This window comes from Sciurus vulgaris, assembly GCF_902686455.1.
Source record: "Sciurus vulgaris genome assembly, chromosome: 10".
NCBI classification, from domain to species: domain Eukaryota; kingdom Metazoa; phylum Chordata; class Mammalia; order Rodentia; family Sciuridae; genus Sciurus; species Sciurus vulgaris.
The window spans coordinates 115,875,582-115,897,771 of record NC_136470.1 but is presented as its reverse complement, the minus strand read 5'-3'; the positions used below and the strand labels follow the sequence as shown (position 1 = coordinate 115,897,771).

The 22,190-nt window shown below is 50.9% G+C and overlaps 2 protein-coding genes across 19 annotated transcripts; one reads left to right on the top strand and one right to left on the bottom strand.

Annotated features, from left to right (window-relative positions):
• Positions 1–1,354: 1,354 nt before the first annotated feature.
• Positions 1,355–12,050, bottom strand: HEMK1 (HemK methyltransferase 1, mitochondrial release factors N(5)-glutamine). Of its 15 annotated transcripts, none has more exons than XM_079155620.1 (13): positions 11,714–12,032; positions 11,465–11,617; positions 10,926–11,005; positions 10,468–10,842; positions 9,941–10,032; positions 9,529–9,622; positions 4,820–4,954; positions 4,435–4,499; positions 4,106–4,155; positions 3,082–3,190; positions 2,103–2,222; positions 1,842–1,955; positions 1,355–1,737 (listed from the first exon to the last, which is right to left on the bottom strand). In XM_079155620.1, exons 4-13 carry the CDS (start codon positions 10,696–10,698, stop codon positions 1,701–1,703), a joined length of 1,047 nt encoding a protein of 348 aa, XP_079011746.1. In that variant the 5' UTR covers positions 10,699–10,842; positions 10,926–11,005; positions 11,465–11,617; positions 11,714–12,032; the 3' UTR covers positions 1,355–1,700. The 15 variants fall into 15 exon arrangements, with proteins under 15 accessions (XP_079011746.1, XP_079011755.1, XP_079011753.1 ...); XM_079155629.1 differs by having other exon boundaries at positions 10,926–11,002; XM_079155627.1 differs by having other exon boundaries at positions 11,472–11,617.
• A 1,221-nt stretch (positions 12,051–13,271) lies between these two features.
• On the top strand, positions 13,272–21,932 carry LOC306670737 (uncharacterized protein C3orf18). Of its 4 annotated transcripts, none has more exons than XM_079155691.1 (6): positions 13,273–13,673; positions 14,354–14,510; positions 15,153–15,473; positions 18,579–18,604; positions 19,015–19,162; positions 20,048–21,932. In XM_079155691.1, the coding sequence occupies exons 3-6, from the start codon at positions 15,300–15,302 to the stop codon at positions 20,126–20,128; spliced, it is 429 nt and encodes a 142-aa protein (XP_079011817.1). In that variant the 5' UTR covers positions 13,273–13,673; positions 14,354–14,510; positions 15,153–15,299; the 3' UTR covers positions 20,129–21,932. The 4 variants fall into 4 exon arrangements, with proteins under 4 accessions (XP_079011816.1, XP_079011817.1, XP_079011814.1 ...); XM_079155688.1 differs by having other exon boundaries at positions 13,276–13,673; positions 15,153–15,533; XM_079155690.1 differs by lacking the exon at positions 14,354–14,510 and having other exon boundaries at positions 13,272–13,673; positions 15,293–15,533.
• Positions 21,933–22,190: the final 258 nt, after the last annotated feature.

Sequence of the window (22,190 nt, the reverse complement as noted above, 5' to 3'; positions counted from 1 at the left end):
GAACTCTGCACACCTCACCCCCTGCCTCATGATAGCAGTGGGCATCATGCAGGCCAGGTATGACTCCTAGAATATAGACTACCTTAAGTACCTTAAGGCTGGGACCTAAACGTCTTCTTTTTTTTGGTACTGAGGATTGAATCCAGGGTGCTTAACCACTGAGCCACATTCCCAGAACTTTTTTCTATTTTATTTAGAGACAGGGTCTCACTGAGTTACTAAGTACCTTGTTAAGCTGCTGAGGCTGGGTTTGAACTCCTGATCCTCCTGCCTCAGCCTCCCGAGCTGTTGGGATTACAGCACAAATGCACCTGGCTGGGACCTAACTTCTTGTCTCCACTTGGCCACCTCCTATGATGGGACCTCTGGCAGGCCAAGTCTCCCCTTGGTACCTGGGTCTCCCATCTGGACCATGGGCATAAAGATGTGAGGATGAACACTCCACTTTGCTGACCAAGAGTAAAATGAGGCTGCTGCTTTGCATTGCCCTTGGGCTCAGAAAGAGTTTCACATAGAAAAGGAGTATGCACTGACAAATGCGAGACCCAGTCCTGGAATTTAGCACTACTGGCTCCAACAGAGGATACTGCCCATCAGACCACACTACCTCTGGCCACTACAGCTCAGGTCAGACTCATGAAAGTGCCAGGGCATAGGGGGAGGTCTGATAGAAGGAGCCTGCTGGGTCTCCTAGGCTCCATGGTACCCACCCTGACACAGCTTCAAATCAGCACTCATCAACCTAGAAGTTTCCTATTATTATTGACAGGAGGGCTGGTCTCTGGTCCTCCAGGTGGACATGAATCTACCAGACTAGCTTAAGGAAGGAGCTGGGGTGGAGGACACAACTTGGTACCCACTGTCTTAGCTTCTCACTCTACCAGCCCCATCCATAGTAACTTGGAAGGGATGTTCAGTTGAAAGCTATGGAAATAAAAATAAGCAAAAGCCCTGATCATCCTCACTGAACGTGGGTGTGTGACCCCAGAATTGAGTGTCAAAGACCCTTAGCCCCAACCCCTCCAAGAAGTAGGCAGGCAACCTTCAGTTAAAGCTTTGATAAGGTTTCTGTGCCCAGAGGCTAGACCCAAATAGGGAAGTGTGTGTGTGTGCACTCAGGGAAGGGAGGACTAAGTAAGTCCATCTGAGAGTAAGCCGCTCAGTGCGGGGCCCTATGGTATCCAAGGCCAGGAGTGGGTGCCCCTGTACCTTCCTCATACTATGTCCCACCCACCACCAGGTAGAGCCTGACAGTCAGCCCTTTTGGGACAGGAGGAAGCTCTCATCCTTATCACTATCTGGGGTTAAAAGGACAGGACCCCATAAATCATAAGAAAAACACTGTTCGCCACTATCAGTCTCTCAGTACTTTACTTCCCAATATCTCCACAGCAATTCCACTAACAGGAACACAGAACAACCTGCCCTTCACCATATTGATTTGATGGAGCTAGATTGGGAACTTGGGTCTTCCCAGCTCCAAACTCAGGAGCTGTCCAGGAAGGACACCCCCATCCTTGTTTCCAGGTCTTCTAGAAATGTAGAACATGGAGAATCACAGAATCATGGGAAATGCTACAAGCACCTGGAGTTCTGGGAAGCACCATCCATCTCCCTCTTAGCAGCATTCCAAGAAGAAATGGTCAGCCAGACATTCAGTAAGGCTGGGTCCCTGGCCAGGCAGCCACATGACAGTCACATTATGGCCCAGATCTCTGGACATGCAGGAACCGGGGCCTGAGGAGACAATGGCAAGAGGCTGGTTACTGCCTGGGCTCCAGGGAACAAAGGCACAAGGGGGTGGAAATAGCACACTTGTGGAACTGAGCCATGGGCCTTACCTCCCACAGAAGTCCCTGCGTACAGTTACGAGATTGAGGTACAGGTCAGGATGGCTCTGAAGCCAGTTGCTGACGAGCTCTGGGTGCCTCGGGTCTACTTCCAAAAAGATGCTTCTACGTGGAAGGGAAATGCATTGGTTCAACTGGGAAGGTCTGAGACTTGCACTTCTGGGTTGTCTGGGCTGAGAGAGGTAGGGGAAGAATGACTGCCAGGGCATGCCCAGCACACACTGCGAGTGGAAGAGGCTCCTGAAGACAGACCTAGAACACCTGTCCCATCCGTACCCAGAGTCCTTCAGGAACTGGGGTGCCAGGGTCAGGATATGGGTAATGATGTCCATGCCTTTTTCCCCACCATCCAGGGCCACTGGGTCTTCATAGCTAGATGGGAAAACAGTGGCAAGTGAGAGCTGGTAGGGGGAGTGTGTCTGAAAAATGAAAAGGAGATGGGCAGGGCCTCCACAAAAGGGACCTCTGACACATTCTAGGATGACAGGCAAGTGTGAAGACCCAGAGAAGGTGGGTCTTGAAGGGATCACAGTTTTTACTTCCCTCCTCCTGTGTGTAGCAGTCCCGCCAAGCAATGCCAGGCATGCTTGCTGAATCCCACTGATGGACAGTCCGCAGGGTGTGAGAGTCTCCCACCACAGGGCTGCTCCTGCTCTTTGTGGGAAGGTCTAGAGCTATTCCTAACCACTCCTGAGAAGTCCTGGGGGGAAGTCAGCACTCTAACCCACATTGTCACTGCCCCACCTAGGAGCTCCTTAGCTACCCCTGGTTCTCAGTCCATGAAAAAACAGGAAGGCTTGGTGCAAAGCCTAGAGGAGGATTTTAGTCCCAGTCTTCCCACTAAGTCCCCAGGGGCCCTTAGACAAAGCACCTTCCCTTTGGGCCTCATTCTTCTGTAAAATGGCATACACATCTACTGAGAACCTTCCATTAGCCCTGTGTCCAATGCTTTAGAGTTGTCACTGAGTTCTCCCCATGGGCCTGCAAAGTGCAACCACTATCCCTTCAGAAGTAGGAAACTGAGGCTCAGATAAGTTGAGGGGTACCCAGGAGTCAAGCAGGAAGATGGAAGCTGAAGCCAGGTGGGCCTATGGGCTGCAATATATACCTCTCAAAACCACTGTTCTTTTCAGCTCTCACCCACCCCTATAGATAGTGTGGTCATCCAGGGAGGGCCAATCCTACTAGGCTTTCTCAGGCATGCCCCTTTATCCCACCCACCCCACAGCACCTTCGGATCTCTGGGGCCAGCTGCTCCATATCCTGGTGAAAGACATAGGGAGGGTTGCTGACAATCAGGTCCACGGGGCCCCAGGGTAAAAGGTGTGTCCAGTTCCCCTCTGTGGTCAAAGAAGGGAACATACAACATGGACTGTCCATTGAGAGGTAAAGTTGGTAGCTCAAGGTGGTAGCTCTACCTGTCACCATGTCCCTCTTTCCAAGTCATACCTTGGGCCTGCCTCTAAACCTGATAAGCCAGATTTGCAGATTAGGGTCCAGAGTCCCTAAAGAGCAGCCCAGCCAGGAGAAGACATGCTGACATGAAGTCTTTCATCCAGACGGCCCTAGCTCTTTCTTCTTCCTGCCAAAAACTCCTCATTAAGCAAGATTCGTTTCAAGTGCCACCTCCAGATACCCTCTCTGATTACCTAGGCAAAGCAAGAGACTCTGTCTTCTGCAGCCCTACTGGCCTTGCCACATTGCCTTACAGCTAACATCATCTGGAAATACCTGGAGGGCAGGACTGGTCTCAGTTAGCAATTTCTGATAGCGCTGTTTCTTGGTCCTGCCCTTTGGCAGATGCTATTCCAAGTGTATGACACTCCACATGAGGCTCAGAGACTCCATGGTAACACAATGGAGCCAGAATTGGAGCTGGACACCTGAGGACACTCTGTAAAAGCTAAGGCTGTGCTGTACAGTGCCAGGCCACTTTTTCCCAAGCCAGGCAGGGGTGGGGAGTGCACTTACATATTTTGGCCCTAAAGGCTTTCTTTTTGGCTTATTTCTCTCTGTCAACAAGAAGTCCTAGTTAAAATCATTAGTTATGGGGGATTAAGAAGGTCCTCTCATGGGTCAGGTCAGCTATACAGACAATAGCAACATGGCTGTCCTCAGCGAGAACTGGTCTGAGATGGCCAGTGTGTGTGTGACTGTTGGGCAACCCTCCCCCAACCTCCACAGAGTGCCACATCTACCCAGCATCCCCTGTATTCAGGACCCCCACCCCAAGGAAGATGGGTGGGAGAGTATACCTGAGGTTACATCAAAGGGGATGATCCAAATCCTGTCCTGCAACTGAAGCCTGGAGAAATGGGGAGGTGGGGTAAGTACATGTAGCAGATCCCCAGCTTTGGCTACAAGGATCAGAAGGGATAGTGAACCTTTCATGAACCATCAAATACCCAGTGCCCAGCATTCATTCGTAACCCTGTGGGACCAATGCCAGGACACCCCTATTGTATCTCCCTTCTTGGGAACAAAGATCAGACATCAGTGGGTTTGATACTTGAAGAAGGGTCAAGTTCATGTTCCAAAGTCCAACTCCCCTATGCTGGCCTTCTGACTGTCCCAGCCTACCTACCTCTGAGCATTCTCATAGGTCAGATTGATAGCAGCTTCCTCCTTATCCACAGCAATGACTTGGCTCTGCCCCAAGAACAAATGACGGAAGGCAGAGTGTTAAGAGATGCCAGGCATGGCGCCCTTCCTCCAACCACTCCCAGAACCAGAAGAGAAGGAAAATACTTAACAGCCTTTTCTCTCTGGGTCAGGATCTAGCCAAACAGAAGGGAATGGGAGTCAGAGGTTGGGACCATGCTGGGTTGGGGACAGTCCTATCCTTCCTTATCTGGTTACTTTCCCCAAGTGCTTCTAGTAGAGGGATGTGGGAAGGACCAAAGGGAGAGACAGTGCATGTAAGTCCCAGTCTGGCTAGGATAAAGCAGAGGGATGCAGAGAGGGCTTACCTCAGGCAGTTGGCTCAACAGGCTGAGGGAGATGGCTCCTGATCCACAGCCCACCTCCAGAATGAGGGGGCCACCTTGGGCTTCTACAACATGGGGCCTCTGGGCCACCTCCTCCAGTACCCATTCAACCAGTTCCTGTGTGGCAGAGAGGCCTGGATCAGAGTTGGTCCAACCTGGCTCCTGGGGCTTGGCAAAGACATCCAAGCAGTTAGTACCTGTGTGAATATAGAAAGGGAGGTGACCAAAGCCAGACTGAAGTTTATGTCAGCTAGGGGCATGGGTAGATCACCCTGCCTCTTCATGCTTCAGTTTCCCCATCTGTAAAATTCAGCACAATAGAGGATAACCCTTCTCATGGGAATGCTGTAAGGATTAAACCCAGTCATATTCATGAAGCACACATAGGAAGTGCACAATAAACCCCAGAGTTAGTAGAGTGCTTGCCTCACATGCACAGGCCCTGGGTTCAATCCCCAGCTCCATAAACAAACAAACAAACCCCAGCGAAGCACTCGCCAGACATCCTCCCATTTTGTGATCACAGAAATGCTAAGAACCATGCCTGTTGGTTCCTGGCCACTCCCTCTGTGCCTGGCCCTGTTCCCAGAGCTTTCCCTATATTAGTCTGTTGGGTCCTCACAACTGGCCCACAAGGAAATGAAGCCCAATGGTCAAGGCCTCTCCTGGAGCATGACCTGTGGTTCATAGCTATCAAGAACTAGAGGCAGTAGAGAACTACTGCCTCACAGTAGTACAGCATTTGCCTAATATGCAAAAGGTCCTGAGTTCAGTTGTCAGCATAAGCAAGAAAGAAAGGAAAGAAAGAGAAAGAGAATAAAAGGATGACTGAATGAATCAGGGGCTTGTGTGTCCCCAGCTTCCTCATAAATCTAAGTTTGGGAGGCTCTATGCCAAAAATAAAAAGAGAATTCCCTATGTGGTGTTAAGGACATATCTGAAGGGGGTTGTGGCATACAAAGAGCATAGGATAAAGGGTATGGATGTGAGAGGAGATAACTGACTTCATTATACCCACCTTTGAAGTGGAAGGACACTTTAAGACATAATCACTTAGGAAAAAAGAAGGTTTCAAGTCTCAACCCACTATCTGCTGCCTGAAGGGACAGAGTATGGAAGCAGATATAGGGTAGGGACAAGGGACAAACAGTGGCTGTTGTCCAATGGCTGAAACATTTCCAATCAACAGTGGGGGTCCTGCATACTCAGGCATAGAGCTTTGAAAGGACAGTGTGGCTCCTACTCAAAGGCACCTCTTAGATGTAGGCAGAGGGACCCTACCAGGGACTTAGGACTCCTGGGGTCTCAGCTCCCACACAGGACTGGCTCAGGAAACTGGAGGGAGGAGAGAAGGGTCAAGCATGTGGGTGCTTCTCTCATTTGAAGAGCAGTCCACTTTCTCCAGAAAGCTTCCCTCTGCCTATAGCCAGGTTCTTTCCATCACAACTTTCCCCATCCTAATTCTAGGGTCAAGCATGGGATTTGAGTCTTTAACCAGGCTCCATGATGGGAAGACCTGGAGTCTGAACCATCAAAATGTCCTATACTGGCTTGACCTGCAGTGGTATCTCTTGGCTACTTTCCAAGTGCTACATAAGCTCTCCTTGGCCTGGAGAAGCCACCTTCCAAGTTTCATACCCCCAGGTCCTCCCAAACCCCTCAATGTCACCATCTAGGTCCAATCAAGCAGACAGCTCCAGATTACCCATTCACCTTATAAGGTGATCATGTTGAGTCCCAAAAAGTATCTCATCCCTCCAGGCCCCCCACCTCAGTAACAAAACTCATCCATTCCAAAAATAACAAGTTTAAAGCAGGCAGAAACTGGCCAGTGGGTCCAGTCTTCCCTGTTCGCAGCCCCTTCTGTACCAAAAAAGCCGTTGCCTACAGCTTAGGGAGCCCAGCTCCACCAGGAAAGGGCTTCCATTTACTTGCTCCTACCAGTCCTATGCCAGATATGGCTGGAGACCACTAGGGTGCTTTTAGCAAGCTGAGTGCATAGACTTCAGACGGGTACAAAGCATGCAGTCCAGGGCTGTGGTTGAGAGTCTGTGGTAAGGCCATGTGCTGAAGGCTGGCAGGGTGATGGAGATTTGTCAGGGGTTTGCGCCTCTTTTGGTTTTCTGACCACAGACAGCCCACTATGGCTGACAGGTGACCCTTCATCCAGCCACACTGACCAGCCATCTTACAAAGATACCCACAACCTCAGACACACACCACCTAGGTGAATGGGGCAGGATACGAAGCTAACAGACTGGCCACCAGTGGTCTTTTGCCCTCCCTTCCACTCTAGACCACAGGAACCTCACTTTGGTTATAAGGTCATTTGGAGGGGCACAGGGAGAAACAAAGTGTCCAAGGAACCACCAGCAGCAGGGGCACAGGGAGAAGCAAAGTGTCCAAGGAACCACCAGCAGGAAGTCCAGAAACTTCTTCCCCAGAAGTGAAGACCCACTTTGGGACAGGCTAAAAGCTGAGCTGGTCACTGGCCTAGAACATCTCCAGGTGAACATGGGAAGAATTCAAGAATATAGTAAGATAGAGTGACAAAGACATGCAGGAAGGAGGCAGGAAGCAGGCTGCTGTTGGCTCTGCCTGGAGTCGGCTCTGCCTGGAGTCACTGCCCCTGCATGTGTGCCACATCCCTCAAAAGGTTGGTCTAAGGATTTGGCAGGACCTAAGCACCCTCCGTTAGGATCACATCTCTAGTGGGGCAGCCCCAGGAAGGAGGCATTGCTTCCCCAAACTAATCATAGACAAAACACTAAGCCTCCCATACCCCCCATGGTCTTACCACACCAGACAAGGCCAGATGGCTTACACCCCAGTCTTGGGTTTCCTACTGTACACACTGCCATATGGGAGATCCTACTACTTTATCACCCCCAGGAAAAACCCAACTCATCAGGCCAGAAGCCACTTGCAACCTTGCTTTTCAGGCTTTCTTACTCATGTCAGAAACCACCCTTTAATTGATGGAAAAAATACAGACACCATGATTCCTCCCCTGCACCCATTCTCCCCACACCCTGCCACAGGCCACGTCCTCTTGAGTTCTTGGTAAAGCAACCCCACCCCAGTGCAGCTTCACATGGGGCAAACCTGATGAATTCTCAGAAATGTCTGTACAGACACTAGGGTTGTGGCTCAGCAATAGAGTACTTGCCTAGCACATGAGAGGCAATGGGTTTGATCCTCAGCACCACATAAAAATAAATAAATAAAATAAAAGTATTATGTTCATCTACAACTAAAAAATTAAAAAAAAAAAAAAAATTGCACAATGAGACTTCCAACCACAGCATCCCCCTTCTTTCCCACCTCCTGCAGTAAAGCTGTGCTCCTGGTCCAGACCCATGTAAGAAAGGAGGACCAAATGGGAGCTGGAAGTTCATTCCCCAACACTCAGAATCCCAGAACACATAGACGGTGCCAGGTCAGTTCTGAGGGGACTCAAAGGTCACCATGATAGATACCCTCCCATGCCCTGATCCTTGGCAGCCACAGGGGATGGCAAGTAACCTTCTGGACAGAAGGCACATGTTTGGGAAAGCCAAAAGCCCACAGGTGGTAGGCCACATTCTGCTCTAGGTCTCTGCACCCCATCCTGGGTCATGCCAATCCTAGATGGAATAGACCTATGTAAGGAGTCAGGAAGTCCAAGAACTACCCCCATGCTCCCCTCCCTTAAAATCTATATAACTCCACCAAGGCCTCAGATTTCCTAATTCCTCTACCCTGACACTGGTCAGTAAGGCAAGGATCCTGTCTCCAAAGCACATGACATGGAGGTGAGGGATAGAGTGTTTCCTGAATGAAAGACATAGGCTGTGAGTGTGGGGACTTGGGGAGGGTTTCCTCTGGGACCCTATCTAGAACAAGGGGCCTGACCTTTCTCAGGAATGTTTGTGGCTAGGTATTTTTCTAGAAACAACCCTTTTAAGAATGTGGTATCCTCTGGCTTGCCCACCAGTACACACCCAGCCCTGTTTCACCCTGTGTCCACTGTCTCAGGATATGGGCTCTGCCATCCACAAAATAATGGGGATATCCAAGAAGGATCAAAGAAAGCATCTCTCCCAGGATCAGAGTGCCTTACCAAGGGATAGCATGTGTGGGGCACATATTCCCAGTTCAAGTAATTTGAGGAACAGATATAGGTGATTACCTGTCAAGACAGTAGACCCAAGAGATCCACCAAGCCACAGATTCCCTGGTCAGAAGGCCCAAACCTCTCAATATCTGGGCCCAGAGGGGGCAGAGACCTCACTGTGAGCATCCAGCTAGAACCTTCTTTACCTCCCCCATGCCACCTAGGATACTGCTAGAGGGCATTTGCTTCCCATGGATTAGGTGAGCTATGAGCCCACAGGATAGCTCCTAGGGAAATGACAAGAACAGGCAGAGTATTTGGACAGCACTACTTGGGGCGCTCTCGACTGCAGCCAGCTCTGGGAGCTGGGGTGGTATCTTGGGATGTGAAGAGTCAAGAGGATAAACAGGAGTTCTCTATCTTCTCGGTTTGGCCAACCCAGCCAGCAAGGAGATCCATGTCTAGAAGGGCACTGCCCCTGAGAATGGCTGTCACGGGACACTAGCAACCCCTGGAGGGCATCTTGAGCAAGACAGGTACTATGAACCCTAATGTCATCCCCATTCTGTTCTATCCTGGTAGGACACTCACTCACCTCTGTTTCTGGCCGAGGAATAAACACTGGGGGCACCATCTTCAGACTGAGCCCCCGAAAGTCCCACTCCCCAAGGATGTACTGCACAGGTTCCCTACAGAGGAGGATATCCAGGTGGTCAGCCCCAGAGCCAAGACAAATAGGATCATGCTTTCTTTGAACAATAAATACCACTTGTGGCCAAAGCTGTCAGGCAGAGCCATAACCCAGTGCCCTGGAACATAGAACCCCACCTGTCCTCCCTTTCTTCTTCCTATTTACTACCTGGCCCCCTCTTGCTACTCCATCATCCCAGTATCTCCCTAGTCCTTTGATGCTTTCATCTTCCCTGACCATGAACTTGGTAGGGCTGGGGGAGGATGGACCCCTGTGACCCACATAGGGCCCTCAGGTCTGACCCTGGGACACTCACCTCTGCAATCGGCGGCTACACAGAACCTGGATGCCCTGCAGTTGCTGCGGGGTCAGGGGCTGTGTCCAAAGTACTGGCTTCAGGCTCTGAAACTGTACCAACAGAGATTAACTGTACCTGATTTAGGGGCACAAATCCAGGTTTCTTATGCGGACAATGCCTGGGTGCCCAGTGCTGGTCACTTAGTCATCCCCAAGCCCCCAGTGCCTGGTACCTGCTTTAACAGTTTATTGGATGAATGAATAAGTATCTGCCTAGATATTTCTTCAGAAAAATCCCATCGGGGCTCAAGTTGTGCAGTGGTACAGCACTTGCCTAGCACAGGTGAGGCACTGGGTTCGATCCTCAGTACCATGTAAAAATAAATAAGTAAATAAATAAAGGCATTGTGTCCATCTACAACTGAAAAAAATTGAAAATAAAAATCTCATCAGCCTTAGTTGTGCATATAGTGAAGAAAAATGTTCAATGTTTCTTCCACAGAGTCCTCCCTCATCCCTCTCCCTCCTGATAACACTGTACTTAACTGTTTTGGCTCCAAGGACATGAGCCACGATGTACTCACTGGATTCTCTGGCTTCTGGGATGCCTCTCTTCTCAAAGACCCCTGTCCAGTGGTTGACCAGCCCTGTGGGACTTAACAGCCCAGTCAGAGGTAGGTGGGATCGCCATGAGCTGAAGGCCCAGCTTCGGATGCCTCCCCTCCTTCCCCCAGGGCCAGAAAGGAGGGCCCACAGCATTCGGCCCCAAAGCTCCATGGCTTGGGGAAAAGCTGCCTAGAGTGCTCCCAGGTTCCCAAGTCTTCTTTGCAACGTCCTGGAGAGGGCCCTGGAAGTGGAAGTGAAGAAGTCTCTGGCTCTGGCTCCACAAAATAGTTCTGGTCCTCAGGTGTGGGTGCCTCCCTAGGTGTGGAGAGAGGGGAGAATAAAAAGCTGCCTGAGAAAGGACATGCTCTTACTTTGTCTTCATTTAGACCCTTACCCACCTATTAGACTCTTCTTGTCTTAACCAGTATGCTTTCTTCACATTTTCTGCTGAAGTGGGCTGAAACTGTAGCTGTCCCTGCTAAAAAATAGGCTGGTTGGCGAGTCAAAGCATGAGTTTGGAGGTAGGGTACACTGTGTTTGCTCCTAGTGTGTGTGAACTTGGACAGGTCATTATTTCTGATTTTCAGTTTCCTCATCCATAAAGTGGGGGGAATAACCCCACAGTGAGGAGCACATTTGTCAATGAATGTCAAGAACCTGCACCAGCTTACCACATAGCAAGCGCTCCATGTTAAAAGCTTTAACTAATGCTATAAGTGGGAGACTGCCTGGTTTAGGAGATTCACTTGTGACATTTGACACTCCTGTCACTGGGTACTGAAAGGTTCCCTCTAATTTAACCCATAACCCCAGATGTTAGCAAAATTGCTAGCTTAAAAATTGAATGTTTTATATTTAAATATAAACAAGTTTAACTGAGGATTTAAATCAGTGGTCCCTTTACTTTCAGCAGAAAAAGGTCTAAACTTGTTTTTACCGAGCACCTTCTAACTGCCACATCCTCAGAGACAAGCAGGTTTCAGGAAGGGAAGCAATCTGCCCACAGTCACCCAGCTAGGAACTGTCCAAGGCAGGACACGAATCCGAGTCTTCCGGACTACAGAGGCAACTCACTACTTGTGCGCTGCCCCTGGAATAAGCAAAGATTTAAGTGTAGGGCACAGCCTGCTTCCCAGCTCCGCATGAGCATCATTGATGACCCCAAAGAGGCCGCCTTTCTACAAACCTCCTTCTCCATCTGCAGAAGATGGGGTGGGCCGATCAGGTCTCCAGGGTGTTGCAGTCCAGGCGCCCCCACCCGGGTCCCCACCTCTAGTGCACACCTGCCACAGGAGCTGCTCCACCCAAGCGGAGCTGCGCATCCACCCACCCACCGGCCGGGGGGAAACCACTCGGTATTGGCTTCCGGACGTGAGTAGTCTGCAGTGTGTGCCTTCGGATACTCCGCTTCCGGGTCGGCGCATTCGAGAAAAGGCTCGGGCAGACCTTGTCACTCAGCTCCAACGTTCCTAAAGTCTCTGAGTTCCTCCGGGTAAACCCTGCGAGAGGATGAGGAAGCTGTGAACCTCACGGGCGGGAAATTCCGGGGATGTGTGGGGTGCACCCTAGCGGCCCATACTGGCAAGTCTTCCTTTAATGTCACCGCAAGGATGTAGATACAGCCTACAGCGAAAGACTGGAGCAGGCGTTTAGAGATCCAGCTAGGACAGAGCTGGCCGTTACGGGGCGTGTCACCAACCCATTGGGTTGGAGCGCGGGCCAGATGTCCGGGGGCGTGGTCGAATATAGTCTGTGAAACAAAACAAAGTGTGGTTCACTGTGTGTTCAGTGTGGAATACTGGGTCCCAGTGTTCTGGACGGGTCCCAATTTGGGGAGCAACACCCAGTATTCCGGATCTGGCTGAGGGTGATGACCCATCAGGGGGTTGATTCAGTGGCGACCGGACCCTAAGGCCACTCTTCACCTTCTCTCTCGCTTGTAGGATTTGGGGCAGGGAGCTGAAAAAGCAGAACGCCAGAGAACTGAATTCGAATTTTGCTTCTATTAGCAACTCGTCGCGAGACTTGGTCCAGATACCCAGATCTTTCTGTATCTCAGTTACTCTTTCTATAAAATTCATGGCTGTGTCCCGTAAAGTACACCTCCTACCAGAATCTACTGCTAACTAGATCACCATTAACACTCTACTATGAAACACGTGGCTTCCCGGGGAGCTGCGGGCACCTGTATTTATACCCAGCTACCTTATGATTCTCATAAACTCCTTTGAAAGCTAGTGCATTACAGAATGTCTGAGGGCTTCTCGTAGTGATCATGCTGTGGATTTCAACTATTGTGAGACATAGGTAGACTTGCCTGGACCGGGATACCCGATAAATCCCACCCAGATAATAATTTCATTCTGCTCTCAACTTCTCTGGACAAGATTCTCTGTTTCTAGTCCAGGGTTGGAGTCATTTAACAAGAGCCCTCACACTAGAGGCCCTGTCTGAATAGAAATCCGAGACACAAGGAGGGGAAGCAGCTTGCTCAAAGTCACACAGTAAAGGGTCCTGTCAGAGTTCAATTCAGGCCCAAAGAACTTCGAGTCCAGTGCTCTCTCCAAGCCTTCTCTGTACTTCTGCGTTTGGGGGCTCCAAGTGTGTCCGGTGACGTTGGAACTGCCCAGGATCCCGAGTTGTGACCCAAGAAAGGCCTGGTCACCCATGGTCCCCTGCCGGATGTCGGCGGAGGCCACTACGGTAAGGGGTGGTCTCATCCTGCTACCTGGCTCCGGGCTCTGCTTAGGGAGGAGTCATATCCGAGCGACAGGCCAGAAGGCCAATGCTGGGCTGGCTCTAGGCCTGGCAGCCAATCGGGGTCCGGGGGCGCGGAGAGGGCCAGGAGGCAAGGCGCTGGAGCTTCGCTGATCCCCAGAAGCTGCTTGGCCTGGCCCCACCCCCGCCGTGAGTCCCGGCCCTGCCCACCCCTGTCCTGGCTGACAGAGCTGGCTGGCGCTTGCTGCCGCTGCCCGCGGTGCAAGATAGCGGGTCGGGCCCGCAGCTCCAAGGGTGCAGGGAGAGCCCACCTCGGGTCGAACTGTCGCCCCCAACACCAGGCCTAGATGTTACCCTCGCCCGATCTCCTGCCCGCCGCCGCCACCCCTATCCTCTCTGACTGAGCTCGGCGCCCCGGAGAGGATTAAGTAAGTGATGAGGTTGCTCATTCTATGCAAGAATGGAAAAATCACAGGGTTGCGGAGGCGGGCATGGGAATTGAGGCAGGGAAGACTGAGGGACCTAGTGGAGAATGGCATGAGGGTTCTCGGAGGTCACAGCACAGACCCCTTTTGCATCGCTTTTTCTCCTTCCCCCTTTGACCCTGGAGGCAGGCCCAGAAAGTGGTCAGCAGGACATCTTCTCTCCTCTGGATGGAGAACAGCCCCAGAGCAAGTTAAGGGTCTGGTGCAAGGTCATGCCTAGGGTCAGTGGCAGAGCCAAAAATAGACTCCTTACCCAGCCTAACTGGAGAGAAAGGGCAGAGAGGGATGAGTCTACCCCACTCATGTCCCTCTGCCACCCTTGCCCTTTCCTAAGGCTCCAACATGGATGTGTACACGCACACAAACACATACAAATGCACCGTTGTACACTCATGAGCACTACAGGGATGCAGCCATGAGCTAGGAATTCCTCCTCTAGGCCTGCAGAGTGGCTGGGACCCCTTCCCACCCTGTGGCTGGGACCCCTTCTCACTCTGTCTCTCTGGGATGGGAAAATCTCTGCTCCCAGAGGAGGGAAGGCAAAGGAAAGATGCTTCAAAGTGGGAGCTCCATCATGCTTCTGAAGATAATCTCCCCTTGCCTTGTTCCTTTGTCCTTACCAGCACCCAGGTCCCCTATGAGGAAAGGGGAGGGTCCAGTGACCTCAAAACCTGCAGAGAAGCCCTGCTAGAGGACCTAGTTTAGCCTCTGTGCCCTGTCTCCTGGTCTCCTCACACCTGCCCTCACCTCCATTTCAGGCACACAGTCTGGACCACACAGGTAACAGTCCAGGAGATCCTGTGCCTTCCTGCTTCCCGACTGGGTTGGACAGAAGAAAAGGTGGAATATTTACTGGGTGCTCATTATGCACATGGCTTGTGCTAAACTACGTCTTTTCTAGGGATCTGTTCATTCTGACATTTCAGTAACCCTATAATACTGTGCAGATATTAGACTTAGGAAAACTGAGGTACAGAGGTGGAGTGACTTGTCTGGGGTCATCCAGTAAGTCACTAAGCCTAAACAGGATTCAAGGGCAGGCCTATATGACTCCTAGGCAAGTTTTTTCCTCAATGGAAGGAAAAAGCTGCAGAGAGATGTGAGGGGCAGGGAGTGAGGAGGTAGAGGTGGGAGGAATGAGGGGCTATGAATGTCATTGCACAAGGGAGGGACCTTTTCTTTCAAATCTCCCTGCTATCTTTCCTATCTCCCGGGCATGATTGCTATGATCATCATACCCACAGACAGGTCTTCGTTTTCATGTTTTTAAATCCATATGGGAACCATAGATATATAAAGCATGTGTCCTGATGTCTCTGAACTCAAATCTTTACTTTTCCAGTGCCTTCAGAACCTAGAGGTACTTCATCTCACTTCCATACCTCTGTCCTTAGCCTCATGTTTTTATTCCTTCCTTTCCAGCACCCAGGGAGGCAGGGGGCTTCCTTTATCAAGGAGGTGCCTCTTCAGGTGGCTACCATGGGTGGTGGGAGCCACAGGCTGGGGTACTACTGATGTCAGAAGTGAGTGGGCAAGTTGACTGACCACAGGCAGTCTCTCAGTATCAGCATGAACTCCAGGATCCTGTCTGCTCGGGGCTGGTTCAGCAGCCGCCCACCTACCACTGAGCCTGACCTGGAGTCTGCCACCGATGGGCCCACTTCTGAGACCACCACCCTCAGCCCAGAAGCCACAAGCTTCAATGACACCAGAATCCCTGACGTGGCTGATGGCACAGCTGGCGTGGGTACCATGCTTCTGTCCTTTGGGATCATCACAGTGATTGGCTTGACTGTGGCCATGGTGAGAGCTGGGGTAGGCTGGGGCTGGCCCAGAAGGCCCTCCACTGGGGGAGGGTGGTCAGTGTTTAGAATGTAAAATCCAATCAGAAGTTAATTGTCCATTTATGATAATGTAATCCTCCCTTCCCTTTCCCCACAAGATTTGTCCAGTGGGGCTAGAGACTGGAGAGGCAATTCTTTTTGATTGGAAGTCCCAGAATATATCCTGAAAAATACACTTTTTTGAGATAGACCTTGAAGACCACATAGGATTTGGGGAGGGAGAGGTTCCAGATGAAGGGTCCTAAGAGTCAAAATTTGGAGACAAGGATGTCCTGTAAGCAGTAAGCAAGGCAATGGGGCAAGTTGGTATAAGGGTTTCAATAGGAGTAGAGACCAGAAGGTGGTTGGGATGGATTGTGGGATGTAGAGTTGGGTGGAATGTTCTGGGCATGTCACCCTATTGGCAGTATGTTTTTGTGTGTGTTTTGTTTGTTTGTGGTGCTGGGAATTGAACCCAGGGCCTTATGCTCATGAGGCAAGCATTCTACCAACTGAGCTATATCCTCAGCCTGGCAGTATGTTTATTCATTCATTCACTTGGCAATTATTTACTGGGTAATTGCCCTGGACTAGACCATTGGGACCTAACAGAGGCTGGGGAGACAAGGTCCTGCCCTGTGGTTCTTATGAGAAATTAATTTAAAACCAAGGGTTTTAATTGGGCATGGTAGTGCATGCTTTTAATCCCAGCAACTTGGGAAGCTGAGTCTGGAGGATCATAAATTCAAGGCCAATTCTAGCAACTTAACAAAACCCTAAGCAACTTAGTAATACCCTCTCTCAAAATAAAAATAAAAGGGGTTGGGAATATGGTTTAGTGGTAAAGTGCCCTTGGGTTCAATCCCAAGTCAAAAACAAACAAACCAATCCAAGGGTTTTTATCTAAACTAGGTGGTCAGGGACATCTGGGGAAGCATCTTGAGTCTTGAACCTGAGACTCAAGATGGGAACCTGGCCTGTGTCATGAGAAGGGACAGAGTTGAGTAGCCAGCAGAATAAAAGTAATCTGTGACAGGCTATAAGTGTCCCCCAACAGTGATACACAGACTCTCAGAATGTCACTAAGGGAATACTGGCAATTATTCAAGGTGATACCATGGAAGTGGGGGGTCACCAGAGGTCCCCCAAAGGACCTGGCAATGGTGGTACTCTGCCCATTGCCCCTTGCAGGCTGTGATGACTGTTCTTAGGTTCAGGAGTTTTTGCTCTGATAAACAGGGGTGGGATGGTCCATCCATGGCCTGGCTGGAGCTGCTGTTAAACCAGGGTTGCCATATGGGCCCCACAGGCTCCGGACTGCTGCCAGGGAACAACTACTGGCCAGTAAGCAGAGCCAGGATGCAGCACATGCAGAGCAAGGCCAGGGCTGAGAGGTCTCCTGGGGCAAGAGTGAGGAAAAATGCCAGTGTTCCCCCTTGGCACACACATGATGGTTAAGCAGCCTAAGGCACCCTAACCTCAGGGGCAAAATAGCCTAGAATCTGCCCTTGTTACTCTTGGCAAAATATTTTGTCCTTGGAACTTGTTGGTCAGAGGCCTAGGGTGGATGACCTTCTTGCCAAAGATGGAGAGGTAGGAAGCTTGTGGGACAAAAGCTGTGGAAAGCAGGAAACAGCTCCAGGACACAGGGCACAAGAGGTCTAGAGGTTTCCCTGAGTGCTGCTTGCTTTCCTCTTGTGCCAGTCCTGAACTGGGCCACGGGTGCAATGAGGAGCAAGTCAGTGTCAGGTTTGTGCCTCACACAGGATTATGAAAAAGTGCTTGGTGTGGGTAGCACTTCAGGAATGTTTCCCAAAGGAAGCAGCTAGACTGTGAGAGGTGGGAACATTTGGAAGTAGAGGTGGACAGGCAGTGGATGTCACATGTTGGGGGCAGAGAAAGCAACAGGGTAAAGGTGTGGAGATTGAATGGAAGTTCTGGCCAATCCTGTGGATCCTTCCAAATCAAAGGTACAGGGGAGGGAGAAGGGTTGGGGTAAGGAACTTGAGGCAAGGGGGTATAGGGTACGGCAGCTGAAGCCACTTGCTCAGGGTGGGCAGGGGCTGGCCCAGAAAGCCTTAGAGCTCCTATTACATCTATATACAGGAGAGCAAGGGGTACCCTCCCATGTGACCCTCTGGAAGGGATGGGGAAGCAAGGGACACTAGTTTCTTTCTCAGTCTTTGAGGTCCTACAGGAGGACCTCTTCATCAGTCTGGGAACCAATTTGTCAATAGGCTACAAAGAGTGTGGGACAGAGGATTTGGGATGCACTCTAGGGATGTGGCTTTCCTATAGGCAGCAGTAGTCATGAAACTGCCAGTTTGGGGAAGAGCAGGTGGCAGGGGTCCCCAGAGTCACTGCCCAGGCTGGTTTCCCACATCTCACCCGTTTGTCTCTCTCCTCAGTGCTTGGTACAGGATTTCCTGCTCCAGCCTAAGAGTTTCTAGATGTTTTCTGACTGCCTAACTCTTCACCTTCTGTACAGTGGGGGAAAGGACCCAGGGACTTTCTTAAGTTCCTTCAGTGATAGAGTTCTAGAGGGTTACCCTGAGCTGACATCCAGGGCTCAGCCCTCTTTCCTAATCCCTGTCCAGTGAGAGCCATCAGTTTCCCATGGGACCCAGTCCAGAGCCTTACCTAGGGCCACACTGCTCTGTGGTTCTCAGGTATGGGAGATGTGTTGGAGCCTTCCCCTCCCACCTTGTCCCTGAGGAGTCATAAACAGACTGAGTGGCTAGGGCTGCAGTCAGTATTGACAGACCTAGATTTCCCAACCCCAGTGTGACTGTGTGGTTTTCCAAGACTGGGTTTCTGAGGGCAGGCCTGGTCCCCACTTCTGTCAGCTTCTAAAAATGTTAAAGGGAGGCATGAATGTAGGATGTCCATATCACTGGGATGGGGACATTGAGGACATGGGGATCCATGCCACTCTTTAGCCCCCACATGTCCCCCATCCTGAGGGCCTTCTGGGTCAGTCAGGGCTTCCTTTCCTCACCATCTGATGCTGCCCCTTTCCTTACAGGTTTTGTACATCAGGAAGAAGAAGAGGTAATTCCCCAGCTGCCACCTAAAGCTCCAATCTATGAGCAATTCTGGGTTGAACTCCAGGGGACATGGGTGGGAAGGAGAAAGAGTCCCCTCTCCCTAGTCAGAGAGTCAGGACCTCTTCTCAGGGAGGGTTGAGGGACCCCATCAAGGTCTCACACACAGGGCAAGAAGATAAAGATTCTGGGTAACCAGGTATAACCCTGGAATAGAGGTGGAGGACAAGGGGGATCAAGAGGGGATTATTTCTACCCAACTTCTTGGCTACTCTTGCCTCCCTGGACTACAAGGGAAATCCTGGACTCCTAAACATGGTTGTGTGCTGGGGCTCAGCTGGCCAGCAGGCAGGGCCTAAAGGGCTGGCAGGAGGGGAAGGGCCTGTCCAGCCCCAGCACCCTCTACCCCACCCCCAGGCTGGAGAAATTGCGCCACCAGCTCATGCCCATGTACAACTTTGACCCCACGGAGGAGCAAGATGAACTGGAGCAGGAACTGTTGGAGCACGGACGAGATGCGGCCTCTGTGCAGGCTGCTGCCTCACTGCAGGCCATGCAGGGCAAGGTAGGCACTGACCAGGTTCCTCGCCCAGCCCACAGCTGTTCATGCCTCCTCTACCCCACCCTCCATCCTTTACATACTGCTTGCCAGCACCTGCCAGGTATCAGGCAGCAACTATTTGGTATATAGGTCTTGTCAGGTTTTTTTAGAAACTGTTCCATGCCACTCATAAACTTACTGCACAAGGCCAGGACAGGGGCAGCCCTGGGATCCAGCCTGCTGATCTTGGAAATCCTACTGGCATCTCTAAGCCTACTTTCCTCATCTGCAAACAAAAAATTCGAATTCTTGCCCTGTGTATTTCCATATACTAGCTGGGAAAGCAAGAAAGGACTAAGGACAGAGATTGTTAGGGACTGGGACCTTGACTTCCTCTGCTTCCTGAGGATTTATGATCCTGAGCAGGTTGTGGATGGAGTAAAGACTCTTGGTCAGTTCCAACTTCAAATAGGCTGGTGGATTCCTAGTCACTGACAGAGCCCATGCCAGAAGAGCCCCTAGCCATATGCATCTTCAATATCCAAAGGGATGGGTAACTGATCATCCTACCAGAGCCACTGGGCTGCCTTACCACTTGCTACCATTTCTCAAAATCCCCAAGGGCCAGAGCATCATAAAGGGGCTGGACCATAATTCATCCTGCAAGGGAGTCCACTGTAAGTGCCACCAAGATGACAGAGCAAGCTTGGATGACTATTGGGGGGAGGAGGCAGTCATCTGAGCCAGGTTAGATTTCTAGGCTGAATTTTCAGGGGAGGACACTCTAGGCAGAAGGCAGAGCTGATGCCAGGCACAAGAAGGTCCCAGGAAGTGAGGGTGGAAGTAACTGGGCTAGATGGTACATGGCCTTGGTCAATGTCTCTGATACCCCTGCCTGTCTCCCTGCAGAGTGCTCTCCCCTCCCAGGGCCCACTGCAGAGGCCTAGCCGGCTGGTGTTTACCGACGTAGCCAATGCCATCCATGCGTGAGTGGCCCACAGACAGGCCTGGACCTCTGAAAGAGATACCTGCCTCAGTGCCCACAGAGCTGCCTGCTCCCTGATTGTCAAGATCTATTCTCAGGACCTGCCCTGACAAGACAGGAAAGGGCTGGGCCATGCCCCAGCTGTTCTGCCGATCCACCTGCTGACTCTTCAGGCTTTAAGAGAGGGCCCAGCCAGCCTAGCCATCTGGCTACTGATCTCTCCTAATTTGATGGGCCTGGCACAGAGGGTATCCCTCATTCCAGGAAGGTCAAGAGCCATTGATGGCTTCCTTGTCTCCTGCTCACACCCCTGTCACCAAGGTCTGCTTCTCTAATATGGAGGAAATGGGCGGGGGGATACACTGGGAGAGGAAGAGGGAAGGTAGAGGCGATTCCTCTCTGTCAGAGAGAAATCTGTATTTTAAAATCTGAAGCCTCCTCTGAGGTGGAAGGAGGCAACCACTACCAAGTTCCTGGGACAGGGTTGAGCAGCACCTGTTTTAGTCCTTCAGAGGCCCAGGGATGAAGTTGAATCTGCCCAGTGGACAAGATGCCAGGAGAAGGGCGACTCATACCCAGGCTCCATTCATATTACAGAGGGTCTGTGGGGTCTTCCAGCTTCCCATCCCTGATAGCCAGCTGCTTGCTGGGCCCAAGTAATGGTGGAGGCTGAGAGAAAAGTAACTGAGAGTATGGTTGTGAAGGAATGTTGACCCCAGACCTGCTGGGGTCCTCATGCATATGTATAAGTGGGCTTTTATGCAGATGTGTATGGGGCATGATAGAGACCCTCTTTATTAGCTCTACCCTCTAAGTCAACCTCCCCCTATGGTATGTAGTAGAGCACTGGGGTAGTCCACCTACTCTGGTCTTGAGTAATCAGGGAAGATGGAAGCAAGGTTGGTTGCCACTGTCCACTGCATTTCTTCAATGGGCTCTAAAAACCATGCTGACTTGCTTCTGGAAATGGCTCCCTATCTTTATCAGGGATGGTATTCAGGGAGAGGCTCTTGGTCTAACAGCAGTGGAGATAGGCTATAAACTAGTGGAAGCAGTTCTAACTGCCTGAAAAGCGGTGCCCTGTGGGAAACTGGAATCTTTTCTAGGATGGAGGGAGGCAACCACTCATGCAGGGACATGGTAGAGCAGCACCTGTTATAGGCCCTGAGAGACTCAGTTATGGAGCTGAAATTCTATAAACTCTCCCAGTAAGCAAGAGGCCAGGAAAAAGGCTGCTTATACCCAGGGTCCATGCATATTACAGAGGGCCCATAAGATCTTCCAACCTCCTCCTAAGAAACCTAGTCCATCTTTTAATTTTCCTTCCTATCCCCATCCTTGGGAAGGGCCCCTTGGTATTCATGGAATAAGAAAGAGAGTCTTTGTGCTTGGCCACCCCCTTAACTTTGAAAGTCCATGGATGATGCCAGGGGCATCTGGGCAAGGCATCAAACAGAAACATACCCCAGGGGCTGGGCAGTTTTTCTATGCTGGGCACACATACCCACATGAGCATGCACAGGCATGTCCCTACATCCAGCTTCACCACCATCACTGTCCTCTGCTGGCTGGAGAAGACACAGGGGTGGAACATATGGATCTCCCATTGGACAAATGCCATGTGTCAGGAGGTGAGGGCCTAGGAAGCCCTTGTGGAGAAGGTTCTGGATTTATTCCCTCTTCTAGATGCTATAAATACATTAGCACTTGAACGACTGCAAGGCTGCGGGTAATTTAGGATGCACAAAGCTGTAATTTAACTCACAGCATCTCTGTGTGAGAGCATTAAAGATGTAATTAAGATGTTTACATGAAGAGTGTGGAGCCTGTGACATTTGGGGTGTGAAACCCCAGGAGGGGACAAGATGGGTGAGGGGCTGTGGGAGGCCTAGGGATAGTTGCTTGGATCCCAGCTATGAGGTGGCAGCCCAGTTGGTTTTCTCTAATTTATCCAAGGAAATGCTCTGGTCCTGAGTCAAGGCTGTTCTGGGGCCTTGTGTCTCAACTGTGGAATGAGGTCACAATGCCTGCCACTCCCTGGGGTGGAGAGGTTAAATGCATAGGACC